Source organism: Odocoileus virginianus, chromosome 18 (genome assembly GCF_023699985.2).
Source record: "Odocoileus virginianus isolate 20LAN1187 ecotype Illinois chromosome 18, Ovbor_1.2, whole genome shotgun sequence".
NCBI lineage: Eukaryota > Metazoa > Chordata > Mammalia > Artiodactyla > Cervidae > Odocoileus > Odocoileus virginianus.
The window spans coordinates 46,615,473-46,634,963 of record NC_069691.1 but is presented as its reverse complement, the minus strand read 5'-3'; the positions used below and the strand labels follow the sequence as shown (position 1 = coordinate 46,634,963).

Sequence of the window (19,491 nt, the reverse complement as noted above, 5' to 3'; positions counted from 1 at the left end):
GGGCCAGTCTGGACCTCCCTTCCCCCGGCCCCTGACTTGAACCCAGCTGCAGCCCTGCCTGCGAGGAAGGACGAGACAAGAAATGGGCCAGACAGTGAGCCCCCCACTCTCAGGGGTGGGGAGAGGGGGAAGCATGCAGCAACCTCTGGTCCTGGACCACCAGTCTCTGCTGTGTGACTGCTTCACCTCCACGCCTGGATGGGGGTCTGACCTTTGCCAAGCACTTCCTCTCTGTCACTCCATCATCCTCTGCAGGCCTGTGTCTTTAATTTTTCCAACCCCACTGTGAGTTGGAGCTCTTATGGCCCTCATTTTAGAGATTAGGAACTGCAGGTCCAGAGAAAGTGATGTTTTCAAGGTTGCACAGTAATACATGCTGGAGACGGACTTGAACCCAGGTCTACAGACGGCAGAATTCGGGGCCTCCTGGTTCTGCTGTGTGGCCTTTGGTCTGGCTCAGCCTGGGCCTGGAGCTGATGCAGAGTGAGAAGGAGTGCCCTGGGGAAGAAGGCCCCCTGCCTCAGAGGATTGAGGCGCTTGTTCATGCCCTTGAGTGTCCTGGGGATGGGGTTCTGGGAGGCAGTATGGACATAGTCTGATGTCTGGGCTGGCCTGGCAGGTATCATCTGGTTGGCGCCATGGCAGGGCTCGAGTGCATGGGCCCAGCTCAGGAGGCAGAGTTCTAGGGTGGCTCCCACCCGTGGGGTTCCCTGCTGCACCCCACTGTCTGCACCCTCCAAGCCCGGAGCCAGCCAGAGTCGGCCCTCATGGCGGGTCAGTTTCCCGGGACTGTCTTTTCTGCCTCTTTCCTTCCACCCCCACTTCGGGAGTGAGTCTGCCGTTTGCTTTACCTCTAGGTCCTCTGCCCACTGTCCTGTCCCCTTTTCTCTGATGCATCTGAGGAGAAAGGGTCCTGGGGCCATCTCTGCTCCTCCTGAGAAAGGGCTGATGACTTCAGTGTGTTTGGAGGTTGATGAGAAGCAGGTTCCTCATGAAGCATGCCTGGCCGTGCTTGATCAGGCCATCTCAGAATCACATCACCCACCTTGAGTCTCTGGGTCTTTGTCCCTGTGGTCCCTCCTGAAAATAAGAGCCAGTCCTCACTGAGCCCCTCCATGCATCAAGAGCCATGCTGTGGGCTTCATCTTCATAACCTCAATCCTACAAATCCGGTGCTCTTTTTTAAAAATTTTCCTTCTGATGTGTAATCAGAGGCTCAGCGGTGGTGTGGCTGCCCAGGACCACGCATCCTACGAGGGACTGAACTAGGATTTGAGTCTTCTGTCTGGGCTCGGAGCCTCCAGATGACTTACAGCTTCAGCGAGTCCAATTTCAGGTTCTGGGAGCCCTCCCAAGAGCTTGTTCCTACTTGATATTTGTAATAGTCAAGTTTCACAAACTTGGAGCGGGTTTAAAAGTAAGAGGAAGATCTTGTAAGCTGGATGTCCCAGGATCAAGATTTAAAAGCCGCCAGGAGGAGGAAAAGATGGGTCAACATTGACAAATGGAATCAGTGGGGATGATTGTAAAGTCCTGCATGTGTATTCCATATCGCCAAGTACAAGGGCAAGATGGGGAAGACGACTATGGGTGGTGCACTGCCTGCCCAATATGACTGTGACATTGATGCTGATAAAGTGAATGTGCCCATAAGCTATAGAAACAGGAGCATCACCACCAGGATAAGGGTGACAATAAAATCCCTTATCACTGCATTGATCAAAGTGCAGGTTGTGTCGTGTTGGGATCTATATTTTGAGAATGACATTAACAAACACAAGGATGCTCAGAGAAGGGCAGCAAGAGAGGGGACAGGATGAAGAGGTGGGGTGGAGGAAGGAAAGTGAAAGCGTTAGTCACTCAGGCCTGTCCAACTCTTTGAGACCCCATGGACTATAGTCCGCCAGGCTCCTCTGTCCATGGAATTCTCCAGGTAAGAATACTAGAGTGGGTAGCCATTCCCTTCTCCAGGGAGTCTTCCTGACCCACGGATCAAACCCAGGTCTCCTGCATTGCAGGAAAATTCTTTACCATCTGAGCTACCAGGGATGCCCATGGGGTAGAGGGGTCTATGGAAATGACATCGTGGTAAGAATGATAAAATGCACTTGAGGGTGTCTAGTCGACATGTGAAGACATGACGATCAGAGTATATGAAGCCCATTAAGTATTTTCAGGGCCCATTCACTGCTTATAGAGGATAGACTTTGGGAGTGTGAGTATTAATAGAAGGTACCAGAGGAGGGTGTAACTAAATATGAGGAGGAATTTCTAATAACGAGAGTGGCTGTACAAAGGAAAGACCTTCCTCAGAAGGAGGGAGCTCCCTGTTGCTTACAGTGCCATCAGAAGCTAGAAAGCCTTGCTGGCTTGTTGAGGGGGAGTCCCTTCAGTAGAGGGAATTGAGTTTTCTGATCACCAAGTCTCCTAGTAACTCTGAGGTTTAAGAGTCTAGAGACATAGATAGACCGTGTATTGGCAAGGTATGCAATAGCCAAAAATACTGAAAGCACTAGAGCGATCTAATCTCCTCGGTTTGGAGTTGGATTTGCATCATCGTCGACTGTTTTTCAAGGGCTCAGCCTGTGGAAGGCTCTGATGGAAACTTGAAAGAGCCCGAGTTCCCACCTGCTTGAGGCTGACATTCTTCTTCTGCTTGTCAGTGTTTGTTCTGGCCATGAGCCATGGCAGAGCTCAAACCACAAGGCTGAACCTGGTACCCAGGCATCGCTGTGAGCAGCAGGGAGTGGGATCCAGAGGGATGCCAGGAAGGCTCCAAAGGGTGGGGGGTTGTCTGGGGTGGGATGAAATTTCCTAAGGATCCCTGAAACCAGCCCCTGAGGACTGTATGTCTTGCTTCAGCCTTTGGGCTGTGATCACTGGGTTGGAATGCTGGCTGGGAGGACAGACATGGAAGGGTGCCCACCTGACAGCCCCAGAAATAAAAAGAAAGGGCTGATGCAAGTGCGTGTAAGATATACAATAGGAACTCTGAGTGGCTTGGAGTAGAGGAGTGACGGGATTTTACTTGTGTCTGAAAAGAATCACGGTGCGGTTTGGTGAACGGATGCATGATGTGAAAGCAGTGAGAGATGGAGATGGAGATAGGTTAGAAATGTGGCGGACAAGGAGGCCGTGAAAAGTGATTAAGGCTGGATGCTGAGGTACAAGAAACCCTTCAGTAGGTGAATGGATATATCAGCTGTGATACATCCAAACAATGGAATATTATTCAGTCCTTAAATGAACTCCTCCATGTAAAGACATGGAGGAAACTAAAATGCATATTACTTGTGAAAGTAGTCAATCCGAAAAGGCTACAGACCGTAGGATTCCAACTATATGACAAAAGGCAAAACTACAGAGGCAGTGGAAACATCTACTTTCTACCAGTTGAGGGGGAGGGAAGGATGATTAGATTGGACTTGGCGAATTCCTAGGGTAGTGAAAGCATTCTGTATGATACTGTAATGATGGATGCATGCCACGACACATTTGTCAAAGGCCAAGAACACATAACACCAGGTGCGAACCTTAATGTAAACTACGAACTTGAAGTGATAATCACGTATCAGTGTCGGCTCATCAATTAGAACACATGTACCCTCTCTGGAGGGGGATGTTGATAATGGGAAATACTGTGAGTGTGGGTTGGGGGAAGGCAGGGTTTCCATGGGGAATCTCTGTACCTTCTGCTCTATTTTACTGGGAACATAAAACTACTCTAAAAAAGAAAGTCTATTAAATACAACCTGAAATCATAAAACTCCTGGAAGAAAACAGGTGAAAGCTCCTTGACATTAATCTTAGCAAATAATTTTTGGGGTATGACACCAAAAGTAAAGGCAACAAGAGCAGAAACCAACAAAGGGGATGACATCAAACTGAAAGCTTCCGCACGGTAAAAGAAATGTTCAACAAAATAAAAAAGGCCACCTAAAGAGACTTCCCTGGTAGTCCAGTGGTTAAGACTCTGTGCTTTCAATGCAGGGGGCATGGGTTTGATTCCTGGCTGAGGAACTAAGATCTGCCAAAAAACAAAAAAAGCCAATATCATCATCGCAATAAACATTTAAATAAATAAAAGCAACCTACAGAATGGGAAAAAAATATTTGCCAGTCATATGTCTGATAAGAGGTTAGTACCCAAAATATATTGAGAAATCATACAACTCAATAATAAACATTCAAATAACCCAAGTAAAAATGGGGAATGTACTTGAATACACTTTTTCCCAAAGAGGACATACAGGTGGCCAACAGGTACATGAAAAGATGTTCAGCATGACTACCATAAGGAAATGCAAATCAAAACCACAATGAGATCTCACTTCATACCTTTCAGTATGTTTATCATCAAAAAGACTAGAAATAACAAGTACTGGAGAGGATGCAGACTAAAGGGCACACTTGTGCAATTTTGGTGGGACTGTAAATTGGTGCAGTCACTATGGAAAATAGTATAGAGGTTCCTCAGTCAGTCGGTTCAGTCGCTCAGTCATGTCTGACTCTTTGCGACCCCATGGACTCCAGCACGCCAGGCCTCACCTCCCTGTCCATCACCAACTCCCGGAGTTTACTCAAACTCATGTGCACTGAGTCGGTGATGCCATCCAACCATCTCATCCCCTGTCGTCCCCTTCTCCTCCCGCCTTCAATCTTTCCAGCATCGGGGTCTTTTCAAATGAGTCAGTTCTTCACCTCAGGTGGCCAAAGTATTGGAGTTTCAACTTCAGCATCAGTCCTGCCAATGAGTACTCAGTACTGATCTCCTTTAGGATGGACTGGTTGGATCTCCTTGCAGTCCAAGGGACTCTCAAGAGTCTTCTCCAACACCACAGATCAAAAGCATCAATTCTTTGGCACTCAGCTTTCTTTATAGTCCAACTCTCACATCCATACATCACTACTGGAAAAACCATAGCTTTGACAAGGTGGACATTTGTTGTCAAAGTAGTGTAACTGCTTTTTAATATGCTGTTTAGTTTGGTCATGACTTTTCTTTCAAGGAGCAAGTGTCTTTTAATTTCATGGCTGCAGTCACCATCTGCAGTGATTTTGGAGCCCAAAGAAATAAAGTCTGTCACTGTTTCCACTGTTTCTCCATCTATTTGCCATGAAGTGAGGGGACCAGAGGCCATGATCTTAGTTTTCTGAATGTTGAGCTTTAAGCCAACTTTTTCACTCTCCTCTTTCACTTTTATCAAGAGGCTCTTTAGTTCCTCTTCACCTTCTGCCATAAGGGTGGTGTCATCTGCATATCTGAGGTTATTGATATTTCTCCCGGCAATCTTGATTCCAGCATGTGCTTCATCCAGCTCAGCATTTCTCATGATGTACTCTGTATATAAGTTAAATAAGCAGGGTGCCAATATACAGCCTTGACTTACTCCTTTCCTGATTTGGAACCAGTCTGTTGTTCCATCTCTAGTCCTAACTGTTGCTTCTTGACCTGCATACAGATCTCTCAGGAGGCAGGTCAGGTGATCTGGTATCCCCATCTCTTGAAGAATTTTTCCCCAGTTTGTTGTGATCCACACAGTCAAAGGCTTTGGCATAGTCAATAAAGCAGAAGTAGATGTTTTTCTGGAACTCTCTTGCTTTTTCAATGATCCAACAGATGTTGGCAATTTGATCTCTGGTTCCTCTGCCTTTTCTAAATCCAGCTTGAACATCTGGAAGTTCACGGTACATGTACTGTTGAAGCTTGACTTGGAGAATTTTGAACATTACTTTACTAGCATGTGAGATGAGCGCAGTTGTGCAGTAGTTTGAGCATTCTTTGGCATTGCCTTTCTTTGGGATTGAATGAAGACTGACCTTTTTCAGTCCTGTAGTCACTGCGGGGTTTTCCAAATTTGCTGGCATATTGAGTGCAGCACTTTCACAGCATCATCTTTCAGGATTTGAAATAGTTCAACTGAAATTCCATCACCTCCACTAGCTTTGTTCGTAGTGATGCTTCCTAAGACCCACTTGACTTCACATTCTAGGGTGTCTGGCTCTAGGTGAGTGATCACACCATCATGATTATCTGGGTCATGAAGATCTTTTTTGTACAGTTCTTCTGTGTATTCTTGTCACCTCTTCTTAATATCTTCTGCTTCTGTTAGGTCCATACCATTTCTGTCCTTTATTGTGCCCATCTTTGCACGAAATGTTCCCTGGGTATCTCTAATTTTCTTGAAGAGATCTCTAGTCTTTCCCATTCTATTGTTTTCCTCTATTTCTTTGCACTGATCACTGAGGAAGGCTTTCTTATCTCTCCTGGCTATTCGTTGGAACTCTGCATTCAGATGGGTATATCTTTCCTTTTCTCCTTTGCTTTTCGCTTCTCTTCTTTTCACAGCTATTTGTAAGGCCTCCTCAGACAGCCATTTTGCCTTTTTGCATTTCTTTTTCTTGGGGGTGGTCTTGATCCCTGTCTCCTGTACAATGTCACGAACCTCTGTCCATAGTTCTTCAGGCACTCTGTCTATCAGATCTAATCCCTTGATTCTATTTCTTAACAAATTACAAATAAAGCTGCCACATGATACAGTGGTCCCATTTCTGGGTGTATATTCAAAGGAAATGAAATCGCTCTCAAAGAGATCTCTGACCCCCATGTTTGTCGTGGCTTCCGTGGTGGCTCAGCTGGTAAAGAATCTGCCTGTAATGCAGGAGATCTGGGTTCAATTCCTGGATCAGGAAGATCCCCTGGAGACGGGAATGACTACCCACTCCAGTATTCTTGCCTGGGAAATTCTGCAGAATCACCTGGTGGTCTACAGTCCATGGGGAGCAAAGAGTTGGACATGACTGAGTGACTAACACTAACATATTCACTGTGGCATTATTCACAATAGCCAAGATACAGAAATAACCCATGAATCAAATGACAGACAAGTGGATAAAGAAAATGTGAATATACACTATATATGTGGGTATGTATACACACATGCATACATACCTATACATGCACACAAATACATAAAGGAATATTATTTAGCCATAAAAGAAGGAAATCTTAGCATTTGTAACAACATGATGAACTTTGAGGTCATTATGTGTTAAGTGAGAAAAGTCGGAGAAAGACAAATACGGTATGATTTCACTTACATGTGGAATCAAAAATATCCTGAACTTCATCATGGAAATAGTAAAGATAGGTGGTTGCCAGAAGCCATGGGTTGGTGCATGGGTGAAATAGGTGAAGGTGGCCAAAGGTACAAACTTCCAGTTATAAGATAATTAAGACCTGAAGATATAATGTAAAACGTGATGACTATAATTAACAATATCATATTGTGTGTTTTAAAGTTGCCAAAAGAGTAGACCTTAAAAGTTATCATCCCAAGAAAAAAATCAGGTGAGGTGGTGTTCATTAAACTTATCGTGCTAATTATTTCACAATATATACATATATCAAACCATGTTGCTTACATTAAACTTATACAATATTGTATGTCAATTATATCTCAATAAAGCTAGAAAAAAATAGTACAAAGAAAAATTTCCTGAACTACTTAAAGAAGAAGTGATCCGCTTAATGCCCCATCAACCAGGATCTTTTTGTGTGCATTTCCTACACAAGGACATTCACAATCACAACCACCAGCGTCCAGAGATCACCCTCAACACCACACTAGTGTCCAATACCCAGACCTGACCCAAGATTCTCCAGTTGTCTCAGTGAAGTCTCCTTTTATAGCAAAAGGACCCAATTTGGGTCCACCTGTCATGTTTAGCAGACACTTTGCCTCAGTGTCTTTCAGTTTGGAGCAGTTCCTCTGTCTTTCCTGGGTTCTCATGACCTTTGTGCTTTGAAGCTTACAGGAGAGGGACTTTGTGTACTACCCTTAATTGGAAGTTTTTTCCTATGATGTCAGGCTCTGAGACTTTGCTAGAACTATCACAGAAGGATGCTGGCTGTTTCTTTTGCATCCCCTTGGGTGGCATGATAATCTGTGTCCTCTTGCTGATGGAGCATTGATTAAGGAGGTGTCCACCAGGTTCCCTCACCATAAACGTATTCTTTTCCCCTTTACCATCAGTAATGACATTGTGGGGAGACGCTGAGGAAGTCTGTAAATATCCCATTTCTCATCAAGCAGCCAGCCACTGATTTTAGCACCTACTGATGATTCTTGGTTGAGTATTACTACAATGGTGGTCATGGAGGGGATGCTCCATGTATCTGCTTAATGAGTGAATCTGCATCTCAGACAAGGAGTGGGAAGATGTGGCCACACCCCCTCGTGCTGTGGATCACAGCTGGAGATGCTTACCCTCTTCTCCTGCAGCCCAACACAGGGTGGTGGTGGGAGAGTTGTTCTCCCATAACCTGACTCTGGTTCCCCCACCCCTGCCAGCAAGCTGACATCTGTAGATGATTCCTCCAAGACAGTCAGCAGAGCCAAAACGGACGCTGGGAACAATTTGCAGTCTCTCAGGAGTACAGTGGAAATTCAGTGAAGGATTTTAAGCAGAACAGTGACACATTTAAGTTAAGCAGGACCAAAATAAAAATTCTGAATTATTATTATTTCTTCTCTCTTTTCTAAAACAAAAATTGACTTCTCTTGGACCCTACTCTCAACTAGCTGCCCCAGAGGTATAGGTTTAGTGATGAAGTTCATTGTTGTTGTTTATTTGCTAAGTTGTAACTGACTCTTTGCAACCCCATGGACTGTAGCCCGCCAGGCTCCTCTGTCCATGGGATTTCTCAGGCAAGAATACTGGACTGGCTTGAAACTTCCTTCTCCAGGGGTCTTCCCAACTCAAGGATGGAATCAGTGTCTCTCATGTCTCTTGCACTGGCAGGAGGATTCTTTACCATTGAGCCTCCAGGGAAACCCCCGTGTAGTTTATACTAAAGTGTGAATGACTGGCTGAGAAAACAAACACCCCTGGTTGCTTTGTGAATAGCTTGGTGTGGTACAAGAGTTCCCACCAGGGTGATCAGGAACAAGACTCAACAAGGACCTGCTGTTTGTTCCACTTTCCAGAAAGTCTGGACAGGGCCCTGTTTGGGCCATATGAAGAGGCTAAACCCCAGGGAAAGAAAGCAAGTGGCTCCAGGCTCTCTGAAGGGCCCCTGGGGCTGTGAGCCCTCCCCAGGCCTCACTGACTCTGGCCCTGCCTGCCCTGTACCTTTGGTTTCCTTGAGCAGCTCTTCCGTGAACTTGACCACCTGGGCCACCTCCCCCCATGGGAAGCCTTTGCCCACAGCGAAGATGATGCTTTCATAGAGGGTGTCCAGCAGGATGCTTCTGCGGGAGTCTCTGAGCTCGTCAAACTCTTCCCAGTTCAGCAGTCTCCGTAGGTGCTCCCGACCTTCTGGTTTCTGCAGGGTGTGATATGAGGGGTGGAGGGTGAGACTGAGGAATCGGGACATCATCATCACTGGGAGCCCATGCTGGGCCCCCAGGATCCTGAAGAGTGACCAGGACTAAGGGTACACTTGGGCAGAATTAGTCTTTCATTTCTGGACAGCTTTCCCTCACCTTTCTAGCCCTGCTCCTTCCTCTGGGAGTTTTCATCCTAGCTGCTGCAGCTCCAGGTTTCTACCCTGCCAGCAGTCCTCAAGTCCTGAATTAGTATGATCCGTGCTTCCTCTTCCCTCAAACAAAATTTGACTTCCCTCTGAGACTGCTCCAGAGATAGTGATATGACCATGAAACTCATACTAAAGTGTAAATTACTAGCCAAGAAGAAGCTTGATGAAGCAATGCTTTAGCAGAAGGAATGCATCTTGCTTGGTGAAGCTAGGGGATTAAGACTGGTTAAGGTACCTTTTATTCCTTTCTTTAGGTTAGAATTCATTTTACTTGAGAGTTCACTTGGCCCTTCTAGAAAGCTTCCTAGAGATCACCAACACATGTAGGAGAATCAAGTCCCTTTCAAGGAGGGAGTAAGAAAAGGTGTGGCATGAATGGGGATTCACTGAACACAGGAGTGTTGCTCCCCTGGGGTGAGGGGAGTGGGGAACTGATGGCAGACATGCTTGAGGGAGGCCCAGAGCCTTGTCTCAGCCCCTGGGGATCCTCTCCCCTCCCCCACAGCCCTTGTAGGCCCCCTAGGACAGCATCTGAAAGGACAGCTGGCTAGAAAATCCAGGAAAGATGATGAAAGCACCTGTCCTGGGCCAGGGAAGGAAGCCTCAGCTGGGGGCACCTTGCCTGCTGCCTCCCTGTCAGCTTGAGACTGCCGGTCGGAGGCTGACCTGTGCACACCGCTGGCCCAGGGTGGTCTTGCCTGAGTTCTATAGCAGAGCCTCTGTGGACAGACTAGAGACCTGGGCCCTGTCGGCTAGATTCTCCTCAGTCCACGGGTGTTCACATTGCTCATGCATTTTGGCCTCAGAAATGATTCTGAGCAACCGTTGAAATCTGCCCCCGTCTCTGCCCTAAGGACCCAGACCCCCCGGCTCCCACCACACCCACAACCACACACATATTCCCTCCACACGTTGGCCTACAATCCTGACGTAGGACCCGAGGGCTCTGGTGAAGGTGGCACCCCTGTGACCGGCCGCAGGGGCCTCCCAGGCCCTCCCTGGAGTGCAGGCGGGCACAGCGCCTCCACACCCGCCTCCTCTGTCCTTCCACGTGGCCTCTGCTACATCAGGGGCTGTCACCGCAGGCCTGGAAGGTAGCCCCCCGCTCCAAAGACTGGACCAACTCTGGCCTGGCGTTCCCTGGGCACACGCCCGCCTGTCCCGGGCCTCTGAGCTGACGGGGACCGGAGAGCTGTCCAGGCGTCCCTGGGAGGACAAACCTCCCTCTTAGACCAACCGGAGCACACTTTCTTTTAAAGGTCATGGGTTCTCTTCACCTGAAATTGGAAGACTTTTTTCACTCCCTGGGGTGTTAGGAGTGCCATGGCCCTTGCATCCAGTTGCTAGGAGACCTAGCCAGGACTGCCTTGGAGCTTCAGGAACGCTGGGCTGAGGATGCCTGCTTTGTGAGGTCATGAAGACCCACGTGGTTGTGGCTCTCCCAGCTTCCCTCATCTGGTCCCACTTCTCCGGCGGGCTCTGGGTCTCAGACCCCCACACCTGCTCAGCGATCTGGAGCCCTATCTTATTTCTAGCCCTGCTCCTTGAAAGTTGCTCTCCTTCAGGCAGTGAGACTTCTCAGGCTTTCCTATACACATACATATGGCCCCTCCGGTGCCACATCTTTCTAACCCAAGCCCTTCTTTTCTCCTTCCTTCCACAGTCGGGGTTTTTCTCCACGGAGAAGTTGACTTCCATATGCCATCCTCACCGACTCCTCGTCCCGCCAGGATCCGGTTTCTACCCACTTCTGCACTGGCCAGTGGAATTGTGACTTCTGGTTTAGTGCAACCCAGTTTTGTCTCGGGTACAGAAAACAGCTCTGTAGGGGAGTCCCTGTGCAGTGCCCAAACACCCCACATGTGGAGATCCGTGGGGATCCAGTCTCTTTCCTGGTTAGCCTTGCCTTGCTCTCTCCTGGAAGCCCAGCTGGTGCCCCGCAGGTCGGGTCCTGCTCCCCGCTCCCCCCTGCCTCCCTGCCTGTAAGCCCTGACTCCGTGCCCAGGAGCTGCCTGGGGAAAATCTGGGATGCTGTGGGGAGTTGGTGTTTGAGCCGTCGGGTCTTGGGGCCACCCCCACTGGTATCTTCCCGGTCCCCTTGGCTCTTTGGTGGGTGAGAGGGGGTCCTGGCCAGACATAAGAGCTCCCAAAGGTCCCAACCACACAGAGCCATCATCCCCTTCGGCCGTGTGACTCCACCTTCCTTGACCTTGTGGGCAACTCACTTAGGATCTCTGATTATTTTATGTGAGTTATATTGTTCCCTCTCTCTGCACACACAGACACACATGCACTTCAAAATTAACTACGTCATAAATATTCAGGCAATTGTCTATGAGTATATAGATATATGGAAAGATAATTGATAGATAATATGAAATAACTTAATAAAAACTAAACATTTTAAAAAAATTTAAAATAGGGTCATACTGAACATGCTTTTAAAATTCTATTCTTTATTATTTTTACTGATACACAATTTCAAAATACAATTAGATGTTTACATCAGAGGAAAAAAAAATGGACTACATCAATTTCTTGCTTTAAAACCTTCCATGGTTGTTCATGGAGCAGCCCCCTTGTAGAAGACTACATGGGGCTTACAAGGCCCTCTGTGATCTGAGCCATTCCTTCTTCTCCAGCCCCTTCCTCTCCCCCTTCCAGAACTTTCCATGTACTGCTTCTCCTCCTGGAAGCTCTTCTAACCTCTCTCTGCCCTCATCCTTCTAGCACCTCGTGTCTCAGCTTACTCATCTCTTTCCCAGGAAAACCTTTCCGGGTCCGTGTGACAGGGTCCATAGCCTTGAATGCATCATCGGCAGCACTTCACACTTTGTAAGTGTTCACTTAACCCTTTTGATGATTTGTTTTGATGCCTGTTTCCTCTAGGTTGTGAGACACGAGGGCATTTCCTCTTATTTATGACTTTTACTTACCACTTAACATGCCACGGTATGCTCCACTGTATGCTGAATGCCTGTGACTGTCTTTATCAAGCCCCTATGATGTGGCATTTCACCTTTAAAAATATATATTTCTCTTTTTGGCTGCACTGGGTCTTAGCTGTGGCCTGTAACTCTTAGATGCAACTTGTGGGATCTAGTTCTCTAACCGGGGATTGAAGCCAGGCCCCTGGCACTTGGAGTGTGTAGTCTTAGCCACTGGACCACCAGGCTAAAGATAAAGTGGCTATCTTTATCATGACCCTATGATGTGACATTTCACCTTTCTACTGAATGGATGCCTCCCCGTCCAGCCTACTTTTTCCTTGAGGGTGTGGACAATATCTTCTTCACCCCTTGGGTCCCTGAGTCCTAGTGGACAGCCTGGATGGTGGCTGGCATTCAGTAAATTTTTGGTAAGTGAATAATTGGAAGCATCATAAAGTGATACCAATAGAATGAAAACAGGTTATGGACAGAGTCTACCTAGGCATTTGACTCATTTTTCCCACACCCAGGAGGCTTCGCCTGTGACTCAAATGGTAAAGAATCTGCCTGCAATGTGGGAGACCCGAGTTCACTCCCTGAATCAGGAAGATCCCCTGGAGAAGGTCATAGCAACTCACTCCAGTACTCTTGCCTGGAGAATCCCGTGGACAGAAGAGCCTGGTGGATTACAGTCCGTGGGGTCACAAAGAATTGGACAGGACTGAGCAACTAACAGTTTCAGGGTTCTTTTATTAAAATGGACATCCTTGAATCTTGCTTGAGATCCATACAAAAGCCACATAGTCTGGTTTTGAACTTATTAACCTTTAAGATATCTTTTTTATTTACCATTTGTGGAATTAATATATATATATTTCAGCTTACTTATCCTAAAGGCCTGTTTAGTCATAGAAACAAAACAAAAATCTCATAGAATTACCAAACAATGATAAAGACTGTTTTTAGTTAGTAAATAATGGACGTTATATTTCGGGAGTTTTAAATACATTTTCTCTTTTAATCCTCACAACAATTCCATGAGATCGATGTCATGATTATCATTCCCATTTGACAGACAAGGAGACTGAGTCCAAGAGCGATTGTGTATCTTGCACAAGATCAAAAACTAGTTCTGGAACCTTGGTCTTAACAATTGGCTATAATGGGGCTTCCTTGGTGGTCCAGTGGTTAGGACTCTGTGCTTCCATTGCAGAGGGCACTTGTTGGATCCCTGGTAGGGGAACTGAGATCCATATACAGTGCAGCCCAAGAAAAGAAAACCACAGTTGGCCATACTAAATGCTACTACAGACTTCAAGACTCTTCTAGATAAGTTCAGAACATTCAGGCTTCATAGACTCTAGTTAATGCTCAAGTACACTGAACTGCTTACTTCAGTCTACAATATACATAATCACCACCAAGAGATTTTTGACTCTCCTTGAATGATTCAGGGCAGATTTGGCCATTATTGTTTCTTTTTATCCTTTATCAGCTTCATCAACCTTGGTTTTATTTTTTTATTTTTTATTTTACCGTCACCGTTTGACTCTCAGAACTTACTCATCACACAGCTTAAAGTCTGTACCCTTTTATCAACCTCTCCCTATCTCCCCCACTCCCCAGCCCCTGGTAACACTTTCTATTCTGTTTCTATGAGTTTGACTTTCTTTTTAGATTCCACGTGTAAGTAGATACTGTTTGTCTTCTCACTTAGCATAATGCCTGTAAGTTCTGTCTGTGTAGTCATAAATGGCAGGATTTTCTTCTTCCTAATGGCTGAATAATATTTCATTGTGTATACGTATCACTGATGGACACTTAGTTTGTTTCTGTATCTTGGCAGTTGTGAGAAATGCTGCAGTGAACATAGGGGTACAGATACCTCTTCAAAATCCTGTTTTCATTTCCTGTGGGTACAGACCCAGAAGTGGGATTGCTGGATCATACAGTAGTTCTATCTCTTAATTTTTTTGAGGAACCTCCATACTCCATAACATTGATTCTCATCAACATCATTTTTATCATCTTCGTCATCAGAAGTGAACCCCTACTAAGACATGAGTTTGGATGCAAGACATATACAAGAGTACATGCTCAGTTCAGTTCAGTTCACTCACTCAGTCATGTCTTTGCGACCCCATGGACTGCAGCACGCCAGGCTTCCCTGTCCATCACCAACTCCCAGAGTTTACTCAAACTCATGTCCATTGAGTCGGTGATGCCCTCCAATCATCTCATCCTCTGTCGCCTCCTTCTCTTCCTGCCTTCAATTGTTCCCAGCATCAGGGTCTTTACCAAGGAGTCAGTTCTTCACATCAGGTGACCAAAGTTTTGGAGTTTCAGCTTCAGTATCAGTCCTTTCAGTGAATATTCAGGACTGATTTCCTTTAGGACTGACTGGTTTGATCTCCTTGCAGTCCCGGGGACTCTCAAGAGTCTTCTCCAACACCATAGTTCAAAAGCATCAATTCTTTGGCACTCAGCTTTCTTTATGGTCCAACTCTCACATCCATATGTGACTACTGGAAAAGCCATTGCTTTGACTAGATGGACCTTTGTTAGCAAAGTAATGTTTCTGCTTTTCAATATGATGTCTAGGTTGGTCATAGCTTTTCTTCCAAAGAGCAAGTGTCTTTTAATTTCATGGCTGCAGTCACCATCTGCAGTGATTTTGGAACCAAAAAACAAAGTCTGTCATTGTTTCCCCATCTATTAGCCATGAAGGGATGGGACTGGATGCTATCATCTTCATTTTTTGAATGTTGAGTTTTAAGCCAGCTTTTTCACTCTCCTCTTTCACTTTCATCAAGAGGCTCTTTAGTTTCTCTCTGCTTTCTGCCATAAGGGTGGTGTTATCTGCATATCTGAGGTTATTGATATTTCTCCGGGAAATCTTGATTCCAGCTTGTGCTTCATTCAGCCCAGCAGTTTGCATGATGTACTCTGCATAGAAGTTAAATAAGCAGGGTGGCAATATACAGCCTTGACGTACTCCTTTCCCAATTTGGAACCAGTTCATTGTTCCATGTCTGGTTCTAACTGTTGCTTCTTGACCTGCATACAGGTTTCTCAGGGTCAGATAAGGTATTCCCATCTCTTGAAGAATTTTCCACAGTTTGTTGTGATCCACACAGTCAAAGGCTTCAGAGTAGTCAATAAGGCAGAAGTAGATGTTTTTCTGGAACTCTCTTGCTTTTTCTATGATCCAGCAGATGTTGCAATTTGATTTCTGGTTCGTCTGCCTTTTCTAAATCCATCTTGAACATCTGGAATTTCTTGGGTCATGTACTGTTGAAGCCTCACTCGGAGAATTTAGAACATTACTTTGCTAGCATGTGAGATGAGTGCAATTGATTGTGTGGTAGTTTGAACTTTCTTTGGCATTGCCTTTCTTTGGGAATGGAATGAAACTGACCTTTTCCAGTCCTGTGGCCACTGCTGAATTTTCCAAATTTGCTAGCATATTGAGTGCAGCACTTCCACAGCATCATCTTTTAGGATTTGAAATAGCTCAATTGGAATTCCATCACCTGCACTAGCTTTGTTTGTAGTAATGCTTCCTGAGGACCACTTGACTTTGCACTCCAGGATGTCTGGCTCTAGGTGAGTGATCACACCATCGTGGTTATCTGAGTCATGAAGATCCTTTTTGCATAGTTCTTCTGTGTATTCTTGCCACCTGTTCTTAATATCTTCTGCTTCTATTAGGTCCATACCGTTTCTGTCCTTTATTGTGCCCATCTTTGCATAAAATGTTCCCTTGGTATCTCTGATTTTCTTAAAGAGATCTCTAGTCTTTCCCATTCTATTTTCCTCTATTTCTTTGTATTGATCACTTAGGAGGCTTTCTATCTCTTCTTGCTATTCTTTGGAACTCTGCATTCAGACTGGTGTATCTTTCCTTTTCTCCTTTGTCTTTAGCGTCTCTTCTTTTCTCAGGTTTGACCACTTCCAATTTACCTTGATTTGTGGAGCTAACACTCCAGGTTCCTATGCAATATTGTTCTTTACAGCATCCAACTTTACTCGCATCACCAGTCACATCCACAACTGGGTGTTGTTTTTGCTTTGGCTCCATCTCTTCATTCTTTCTGGAGTTATTTCTGTACTCTTCTCTAGTAGCGTATTGGGCACCTGCCTACCTGGGGAGTTCCTCTTTCAGTGTCCTATCTTTTTGCCTTTTCATACTGTTCATGGGGTTCTTAAGGCAAGAATACTGAAATGGTTTGCCCTTCCTTTCTCCAAGGAACCACATTTTGTCAGAACTCTCCACCATGACCCGTCCATCTTGGGTGGCCCTACATGGCATGGCTCACTGGGTCCTACGTTGCATGTGGATTCTTCACCAGCTGAGTCACCAGGGAAACCTGTTTATCTATTTAGCTATCATTTAATCTGTCAGTCATCTATCAAATTATCCATCGATCATCTATCAATCTATTAAATACCTACCATCTGTCTATCTATCTCCTACCTATCACTCTATTATCTATCTTCTTGGTTTTGAGTCTCTGAAGACTCCTGACAGATAACACTGCCGTAAAGGTACTTACATGGCATACATAGCTTTATGTTCACATATATGTTGTTGCTGTTTGTTTTTAAGTCACTCAGTCGTGTCTGACTTTGTGACCCTTTGGACTGTAGCTCACTAGGCTCCTCTGTCCATGAGATTTCCCATGCAAGAATACTGGAGTGGGTTGACATTTCTTCCTCTACATGATCTTTCTGATCCAGAGAGAGAACCCACATTTCCTGATTGACAGGTGGATTCTTTATCACTCACCAATGCAGGAGATGTGGGTTTGATCCCCACGTCTGGAAGATCCCTTGGAGAAGGAAATGGCAATCCACTCCAGTATTCTTGCCTGGGATAAACCCATGGACAGATGAGCTTGGCAGGCTACAGTCCATGAGGTTGCAAGGGTTGGACACAACTTAGCAACTCAACAACAGCAACTGGGTCTCACAACACCTGTGGTCATGTTGCAAGCACATGGTTGGGAATCCCATCCTGGGGCCCCTGGTGATACAGCTGAGGTCTGCTGTACCAGCCACTGACCACTGACCTCAGGACTTTTTGTGATGTAAGAGAAAAAACCACCCACATCTTGGTGAAGCCACTGTTACTTGGGCTTAGAATTAAGTGTAACTATATTCAGTCTCTCAGTGTATGGAGACTGATTTCTGAGCTCTAGTTGGGTCAAGCCAGGTCATAAGATGGACCAGGCAGAGAAACGTTCTTTTTCACAGAAGTAAAGTGATTTGCCAGAACCAGGAAGTGGGGGTGTTTTGGTTGCCGGATACGTCCCCTGGTCACCAAAGTGAGCTGCACGTCCAACTTCCTGGCAGGGCCCTGAGAAAGGGACAATCTTGGGAGACTTTTCCAGGGCTGGGGAGGGTAGGAAGTCTGCTCATTAATAGAAAAGGAGCCTCATGGAGGGCATATCATGCTGATGAAACAGGAGTCTACCCTAGTGGACACTTCTCCGAAGGCAGATTTAAGCCTTGGGAGTATGCAGCCCTTCAATAGATGGGGACCCTTAGATTCCCAGAGGAGGACCCCTGAAAGGATGGGAAGATGCACAGTTGACAAAGGTCATTTTTAAGACACCTCAGCCTGTTAATAAACTTCCATATGATTCTAAGTTTGGATCAGTCACTCAAAGACTGAATGGAGCACAGAAGAGCCGTCAGCCTGCTAAAAGTGTGAGATGCAGACAGCCTCCAAAGTCTGCTCTAACTCGGCTCTTGCCTCCCTCTCCCATCCTGTCTGCGCTCACTCTCCTTTACTTTATTTGCACTGCTGGACTTTCTAGGCCTCGGTCACGCTCCTTCTCAGGGCTTTTGTATTTTTCTTGCCCCTGTCCTCGGGGATGGGGGGCAGCTCATCTCCCGGGGGCCTGTTTGGCCAGCTCACTTCACTTTGGCCTTAACACCACGTCACAGCCCCAGAGATGCACCCTTTGACCCCGCCTTTAAAAGGCCCACCCCTCTGCTCTCTCTAGCCTCCGTACTGTGCTGTGCTTAATTACTGTTGTGTCCGACTCTTTGGGACGCCACTGTCGGTAGCCCTCCAGGCTCTTCTGTCCATGGGGATTCTCCAGGCAAGAATACTGGAGTGGGTTGCCGTGCCCTCTTCCAGGGCATCTTTCCAACCAAGGAATCGACCCAGGTCTCCCACACTGCAGGTGGATTCTTTACCAGCTGAGCCACAAGGAAAGCCCATGAATACTGGAGTGGGGATCCCTTTCCCAGGGGATCTTCCTGACCCAGGAATTGAACTGGGGTCTCCTGCATTGCAGGCGAATTTTTTACCAGCAGAACTACCAGGGAAGCCCTTCTAGCCTCTGGTCCTGCTTTGTTTTCCTCCCCAGCACTTACAACCACCTGACACTTATGGATTTACTCTGCTTTCTCCCACAAGAACGTAACCTCCATGATGGCAGGGTCTTCGCTCTGTTCGCTCTGAGGACCCCGTGCCTAGAACAGGGTCTGTCATGTGGCAGATGCTCCATGCATATTTGTTGACGGAACGGAGTCAGGACTTACCCGCAGATGCTTCCTGTCTTGGGCAAGAGTGGACCAACAGAATGACTGAAGCCATGCCCTCAGGGCGCTAGACGGGTGCAGAGAGTTCTCAAGCCAGGAAGGGGTGACGGGATCAGGGAGGGTGGCTATGGTTGGCTAAGGCTAAAGAAAGGAGGTATGGAGAGAGTAAGAGCCAGAGCAGGAGAGCCAGGCCGAGATTTGCCCCACAGGTCGAGGCTTCCAGAGTCGAGCCTGAAATGAGGGCCGAATTCTGGGCAGTGAGCTGGTGATGTGGGGTGCAGACGCAGGGGGTTGAGTCAAGGGAACATGAGGCCAGGTTGTGGGCTGGGCACCACTCACATCCCAGTCTCATGGGATGGTGGCAGGACTGGAGCGGGAGGGAGAACCTCCATCACAGGTGCCCAAGGGGGGACTTCCCTGGTGATGCAGGGCTAAGACTCCACGCTCCCAATGCAGGGGGCCAGG

The 19,491-nt window shown here is 46.5% G+C and overlaps 1 protein-coding gene across 2 annotated transcripts in view; it reads right to left on the bottom strand.

The window, feature by feature from the left end:
* C18H8orf74 (chromosome 18 C8orf74 homolog) overlaps positions 1–10,915 on the bottom strand; it is a 28,217-nt gene extending 17,302 nt beyond the window's left edge. The window contains exons 1-2 of one of the 2 annotated variants that reach the window (XM_020896684.2): positions 10,819–10,915; positions 9,136–9,328 (exon numbers count right to left, since the gene is read on the bottom strand). In XM_020896684.2, coding sequence (XP_020752343.2) covers positions 9,136–9,328; positions 10,819–10,866 — 241 coding nt within the window. In that variant the 5' untranslated portion in view covers positions 10,867–10,915. Of the gene's footprint in view, positions 1–9,135; positions 9,329–9,488; positions 10,125–10,818 lie in introns of those variants that run through there. The other variant, XM_020896685.2, reaches the window with a different exon arrangement.
* Positions 10,916–19,491: the final 8,576 nt, after the last annotated feature.